Below are 7,727 nucleotides of genomic sequence, written 5' to 3' on the forward strand. Positions count from 1 at the left end.
TGGAAGTCTTTTTTTGAGACAAAACATTCCCAAAGTATTAATTGGGCACATGACTCATCTAAAGATAAAGTACTTGAAATTTTTCAAAGTTTGGAATAATCTTTGATATTATAAGAAAGGTCTTGTATTTTGACAGACAGTTGTTTGTGGGTTTAATTGAAGATCTTTCACTTTTTATAAAATATCTTTTATTTTCTCATTTTCCTATAGAATTTCTGTAACTGAAATAATTTATTTTACCATCTTTACATCTATAAACAGTTTCAGTTTTTGTGCAAGACTTCAAAATGTTTTATTATTGGGCAAAGTTACAAGCTCAGATTCTGCTAAAAAAAAACCAAACCTACGAGTTTTTGTTGGATGGTTAATTCTGATTTCAGTGGCTAACTTCCATGCTTTTTTCACTGTTGAGACTATTAAATACACTGTGTATTTGCTGAAAATGCCTCTTGACATTATCTATTTTAGAATCTTAAAATATTTTTTATGTTACAACTTTTTAAAATAACAGCTTTATTGAGGTGTAATTCACATACCATAGAATTCACCGTTTTAAAGGTACAATTCAATGGTTTTACTATATTCCGAGTTTTGTCACTGTCACCATAATCAATTTTAGAACTTGTTCATCACCCTGTTGAGAAACCCCATACCCATTAGCAGTCACGCCTCATCTCCTCCCTGCCCTGTGCCTCTACCTGCCTGCAACCCAACCCCTAAGCAACCACCAGTGTACTTTCTGTCTTTATGGATTTGCTTGTTCTGAACATTTCATATAAATGGAATCATATACAATATGTGAGCATTTCTGACTGGCCTCTACTCTGCATAATGTTTTCAAGGCTCATATTATAGTATGCATCAGTACTTCATACCTTTATATGTCTGAATAATAATAGTCTAGTGCAGGGGTCAGCAAACTTTTGAGACGGAAAAGCTGCCAGGGGTCAGCAAACTGTGGCTCCTGAGTCACATGTGGCTCTTTGGGTACATACATGTGGCTCTGAAGTAAAATTGAATATGAAAATAAAACTATCATAGTTTCATTTATAAAAATTTTAAAGGATATTATTGAATAATATTCATAATATTATTATATTAAAGAATATTATAATGGGGATTATGTAAAAATATATTTATGGCTCTCGAATAATTTTTAAATTGTTGTGAGGGTCAGGATTGGCTGTTCCAGGGGTTGGCAAACTTTTGAGACCGAACATACCCAAAGAGCCGCATGTGGCTCGCGAGCCGCAGTTTGCCGACCCCTGGTCTAGTGTATGGATATGCCACATTTTGTTAATCCTTTTATCAGTTGATGGATATTTGGGTTGTTCCCACCTTTTGGTTATTATGAATAATGCTGCTACGTACATTTGTTCGCAAGTTTTTCTGTAGACATGTTTCACCTCTCGGATATATATTTAGGTATGGAATTACTGGGTCATGTGGTAACATTAAATGTTTAACATTTTGAGGAACTACCAATCTGTTTTACAAAATGGCTGCATTTTATGTTTCCATTTTACACTTCCACCAAGCAGTGTATGAGGGTTCTAGTTTTTCCACATCCTCATAAAAACTTGTTATTGTCTGTCTTTTTCATTTTAGCCATGCTAGTGGGTTTGAAGTGGTATATCATTGTGGTTTTCGTCTGTGTTTCCCTAAGGGCTAATGATGTTGAGGATCTTTTCATATGCTTATTGTAATTTACATATCTTTTTTTGAGAAATGTTTATTCAAGTCCTTTGTCCAGTTTTAAATTGAATTATTAGTCTTTTTATTGTTGAATTGTAAGAGTTCTTTATGTATTCTGGATATAAGTTCCTTATCAGATTTGCAAATATTTTTTCCTGTTCTGTGGGTTGTCTTTTTTTCTTGATGGTGTCCTTGGAAGCTCAATAATTTTTTAAGTTTATGAAGTCTAATTTATCTGTTTGTTTCTTTTGTCACTTGTGAGCCAACAGCTTTTTCACTTTGTTCTGCGGCAAGTCAAAATAGCATTCGTTAGGAAATTTGTGACGTGCCTTCTTTCAATCTCTTCACTGTCCCAGTTGTTGTGCTATCTCAGATGTTATCATCCCCACTTGACTCTGTTAAAAAATCTGTCCATAATTATTTTTTTTAACTAGAAAAATAGTTCAGTTCTTAAAATAACTATCAATTTAATTATTTCTGATTTATATAGGTATCACCATAAATATAGTATCAGAATAAACACATGTTATATTGGTATATAGGAAAAAGGAAACCATTCAAACTGGATCAATCCATTGACACTGACTAGACTGGTGTTGTGCCTGTATGTCATACTACAAACCATGCGTGTGCCCAATGTACACTAGGCTGCAACAGTAATACGTAGTAATAACGTGGTGCAACAAAGTGGATTGTAGCCCTAAACAGTGAAGTTGTATTTAGCAGAAAAATATTTACACTGCTTCAGTTCTTAAGTTTTAATTTGAAATAAAATTAAAAAGGGTTCCATCGTGTAATAGTTAGCACTCTGGACTCAAATAAAATTAAAAATTTTGTTCTTCAGTTGCACTAGCTGTAATTTAAGTCCTCATTAGTCACATGTTGCTAGTGTTTACCATATTGTACAGGCCAGTGTTAATGCATCAGGATTGATAAAATAATAATACTGATTTGCTAGTAGTACTTGGCAGCTTACAGAATGCTTTAATATCTTTTATTTACTTTCTTTTAAGATTTTATTGGGGAATTGGGGGAGGGAACAGACAAGTTGCTGTCCTTTTGTTCTTCAGTCTAATTGTGGAGGACGTTGCTTCACTGGCCCATGTTGTTATTATCATTGTGCTCTTCCCGAGTGAGGCAGATTGGTCACTGGCCACTGGACAGCCGCTCATGTCTGCTGCTGGCCACTCATGGTAGCTTACGGCAGCCCACTGCAGCCCCACTGCAGCCCCACTGCAGCCTACGCCTTCACCAGTGACTCACGGCAACCCAGCTCCAGGTCGAGCTGTTGTTCACCATCTTAGCTATAGAGGGCGCAGCATTACTGGCTCTCATGTGGGCTCTGAACCAGGGCCCTGCTGCTCAGAGCTGGCATCCCAAGCCAACTCTTAACCAATGCACCACTTGGCTGGCCCTCTTTTGTTTACTTTTAACACCAATCCTGTGAAACAGATATGACAGATATATCTATTTGACCGATGTGAAAACAAATTCTGAGAGATTGACCTCAAATAACACAACTGGTTAATGGTGGTGTCATACTTGAATCAGGACTATTAAATTCGTTGCTTTGTTCACTTATACTCTACATTTTTCCATTTAGTATTTTTGGTGACCTAAAAGTACTAGAAAGAAAAAAGACAGTATGCTTTGTTTATTCATTCAGTAAGTGGTTTTTCACCCACTCTTATGCCCCATATCTTCTAGGCAGTGAGATAAAATGGTGAACAAGACAGACAAAGTTCTGGTTTGTGTGGATTTTATATTCTAATTAAAGTGATAGTGAGCAGATATATACTGTAATATTAGGTAGTAGTACCTAATACCGTTCTGTATGAGAGCAAGTAGGAAATTTAGCTTAAATTTTAATTCATATTTAGGTTATCTAACCTTTATTGGATTGATTTAATTTTTGTTAGCTAGATTTTTTCTTTGAAGGTAGATTTTTCATAAGAAGTACACTGCATATATTTTTTCATAGGCATTATAAAGAAGATGAAAGTCAGTCAGAAGAAGAAAAAGACTACAGAAGTTTTGGTGCCTCACCAACTTATAAAGGCCTTCTAATGGTATGGGGATTACATATCTAATAAATACTTTCTTATAAAGTAAAATAATTTCCTAGTCAAGTTAACTTGTTTTCTATGAAATGTGTTGCAGTCATTACAGAATCAACTCAAGGAATCGAAATCTAAGATTGATGTACTTTTAAGTGAAAAGCTGAATCTCCAGAAAGATTTGGAAACCAGGTAAGAGAAACTTAAGCATTTTTATTTAACCTTTGGAAAGTAAACACATACTGGAATTTGGAAGGTTAAATGAATTGTTCTAGCCCCTTTTATCTGAAACTGATCTTGGAGAAACTCATACTCTTCTACTTATTTTGGTCAGTTGTCTTTCATATGATGGAAGGAACAAGCATGCATAGGTGGGAAGGGAAGTGAGAAAATAGTCCACCATGAAGAAGATAAAACTGGGTAGGAACTCAGAGCAGACTGTCTTACACTATCAGGTTTCCATTCCCAAGTTACTTTAGATGTCTCTTATCCCTGTGTTGTGGGAGAAGAAAACTAAAAAGTTGAAATGGCATACAATAGAAAGGTATATTTATATACATCATACTACCACAAAAGGACGTCACTCTCCATGTAGACAGTGAGTAATAAGGAATGAACATTGTGGAGACTTTTTTCATTCAACAAATATTTGTTGAGTACCTGTTATAAGTTAGACATTGTCCTAAGCTCTCGTATGATGACCAAAACAAATAGCCTGTTCTCATAAAGCTTACACTTTAATGGGGAAGGGACTGATACCTACAGTATAAAAACCTCTAATATAAAGTTTAAGAACCTGCCACATAGTAGTATGTAAATTTATGATTATATAAATATGTAATAAAAATTTTAAAACATGCATGGGAATAATGAATAGTGAATTTCGGGTAGTGGTTACCTGTGTTATGTGACGGAGAGGAAGGACATTAGTGAGGGACATATGTGGAGTTTTAGTGTATGTATAATGTTTTAGTTAAACAAAGGTTTGAGACAGATCTGTTAATATTCAACTTTGATAAAGCCAAGTGGGAGATATACCACTATTAGGTTTACTATTTTCTCTTCTTATCTGTACATTTGAAATATTTCACTATAAAGACAAGTAATAGAGTAACAACGATAAAAAATGGTAAAAAGTTTTAACAGGGAATACAGAGAAGAAACCCAATGACTGGCCAGTTAACACCTCACTAGCAATCATGAAATAGTTTAAGAATTTTAATAAGCATATTTGTGACAAGTAACAAGGTATACTTTGTTGTTTATTATTAAATATCTTTATAGTTTTATTCAATAAATTGAATACAATCAATATGATTTATTTTCTACAGGCCCACACAGCATGAATTAAGACTTTATAAACAACAGGTGAAGAAACTGGAGAAAGCCCTTCAGAAAAACATCAAGTAATTATATTTTACCAAAGTTACAAATTTATTAGGCTTTTATATTTTATTATTTTGATTACTTGTCAGCTTACCTCATAGTGGCCTCAGCTTGAAATTACTATGCCGATGGGGGGAAATGACACTAAACAGGGATATTTGTGGTTCCACAGTTTTTAAAAAACAATTTCTACTGTGTTGGCTTTGACTGTATATTCATCTTAAATAGTAACAAGTAAAAGGTAGTTGCCTGATAATAATAAAGGGCAAGATTTTAACTAGAAAATTGTTTTTGGAAGTCATAGAGGAATTGCAAGAGAATCATTGAATTTAGGAAAGACAGGTCCCAAATTTTTATTAGTGGTAGTCATGACCTGAAGCCTATGTAGCCCCACCATACTTTAAAAGTACCAGAATGAATGCAGCGAGCCATTCATATCCCGACTTGCACCTTTCTTGACTTGGAAAATCATGTGCTCAGAGAAGGTTAAAAAAATTGGTCCTCAAATAGTGATTGTATTTTCTGAAGATTATCTACGTGTACTTTTTGATTCAAGGGAATGGGACTTGAGGAAGTAGTGTGGGAAGCATTGGGATGAAATAGTTGGAAAACTATACAAGTTAATATATGTATTAGATGTATTAAATCAGTTGTATTGCCCTACATGGATTCAATTTTCAGTGACAGCTGTGTCCCTTCCTGTGGCAACACATGCCACAGTGAAAGGCAAGTATTCTGAACATCCAAGAATTACATATTGAGGTAAACTAAGATAGTAGAGAGGAAGAGAGAGAGAGAGAGAGAGAGAGGGAGAGGGAGGGGGAGGGGGAGGGAGAGAGGGAGAGAGGGAGGTTTGGAAAGACTGCATTTATTCATTCAATTAATATTTTTCCTCTTCTTGACATTTTGACATTTTGTTGCTTGACATTTTGGGTACCTGTAGTACCTCCTACCGTCTACTTAGCATTCTGAGTTAGTGGAATTGCAGTGGTAAACCAAATAGTAAAGGTCCCTGCCCTCATGGAGATTACATGAAGAGAGAAGGACAGTGAAAATACACAAATAGCACAGTTTTTATCTATAGTCCTAAATGTAAAATAGTGTGAGCATTGCTAATGTGTGAATTTGAACAAGAGGTGGTGACATGATCAAAGCTGGCAGTAGTGGGGGTGATGAGAAGTGTTCGGAAGATTAGAGGTAGAACTGATAGGACTTGGTGATGGATTAGATATAGGCAGCTGAGGGGGGAAAAAAATCAAGGCTCCTAAGTTCTAGGCCTGAATACCTAGGTATTTGTTGGTGCATTAATTGAGATGGGAAAATTGGTGGAGAAGCAACTGGTAAAAGGAGGATGTAAGAAGATAAAAAGTCAGAGGAGAAGGTGTAGGGGAGAAAACACTTTATGTCAGCCCTCTTAGGCTGGGCCTGAAAATTAAACTGACGAAGACAGATTAACATGAGAAAAGCATACAAATGTATTGAATATGTGAGTTTTACATGACGTGGGAGCCTCCATTAGGAAATGAAGACCTGAAGAAGCAGTTAAGTCTGAGTGTTTTTATACTACGTTTGATGAAGAAGAGTGGAAAGTTGTGGAAAAACGCAACAGGACAACAGGGTACGAGATAGTGGTAGTCAACGGGGAGAAGCTCAAATTCTTCTTGGCGTCCCTCTGTCTTCAGAGATAAAGATGCTCCTTTCCTCCTGGTACAGGGAGAGTACCTGTCACATGCGGGTTTTATGAGCTGCTTCAGAGAGAAGGGGGCAGGTCAGAGAGTCCTTCCTGCACCTGCCGTTTTTCAAATTTCTTCAACTTAAAACATTTATGTCAAAGTGTCATATTTTGGAGTGGCATATCCTGATTCCCTACAAAGAAATCTTGACTTCAAGGCAAATATATTAATGAAGATATACACACACATACATGAATGCACTTATATATACACAGGGGTAATATAGTCAATCCTATTATTCACAGATTCTGTATTTGTGAATTTGCCTACCCGCTAAAATTTATTTTTAATCCCAAAATCAATACTTGCAGCACCTTCATAATTATTCATAGACATGCCCAACACATGCATTTCCAGCCATTGAACAAGGTGACACTCTGCCTTCTTGTTTCAGCTTTCATACTGTAAACAAGCATCCTTTTTATTATCACAATGCACTTTCTCTTTCTTCCTTTCTTTTTTCTTTTTGCATTCTTGTGCTTTTTGTTGGCAGTTTCTCCAAGATGGCCCCAAGCATAGTGTTGAAGTGCTGTCTAGTGCTCTTACACACAAGAAGGCTGTGATGTGCCTTATAGAGAAAATATGTGTTATGTAAACTTCATTTAGACATGAATTATAGTGCTGTTAGCCTTGTCTTTAGACATTAGCACACATAAAACTTGGTTATATATTGATCAGTTGAGGAAATGTGACCAGATGCATGCAGGAACCTGACCCTATCTTTCCCTGGAGAGCAATGGTTCTGTCTTTACTAACTTAGTGTTTATGGTGACTTTATAGAACATAGCTACCACAAATAACAAGAATTGACCGTGTGTGTGTGTGTGTGTGTGTGTGTGTGTGTGTGTGTGTGTGT

General features: G+C 35.9%; 1 protein-coding gene across 10 annotated transcripts in view; it reads left to right on the forward strand.

The window, feature by feature from the left end:
- CEP70 (centrosomal protein 70) overlaps positions 1-7,727 on the forward strand; it is a 76,841-nt gene that overhangs the window by 43,926 nt on the left and 25,188 nt on the right. For all 10 annotated transcript variants that reach the window (XM_019663890.1, XM_019663893.1, XM_019663894.1 and 7 more), the window contains 3 exons: positions 3,677-3,764; positions 3,856-3,944; positions 5,084-5,158. In XM_019663890.1, the coding sequence (XP_019519435.1) occupies positions 3,677-3,764; positions 3,856-3,944; positions 5,084-5,158 (252 nt within the window). The remainder of the gene's footprint in view (positions 1-3,676; positions 3,765-3,855; positions 3,945-5,083; positions 5,159-7,727) is intronic.

The sequence above is a fragment of the Hipposideros armiger genome, unplaced genomic scaffold (assembly GCF_001890085.2).
Source record: "Hipposideros armiger isolate ML-2016 unplaced genomic scaffold, ASM189008v1 scaffold_410, whole genome shotgun sequence".
NCBI lineage: Eukaryota > Metazoa > Chordata > Mammalia > Chiroptera > Hipposideridae > Hipposideros > Hipposideros armiger.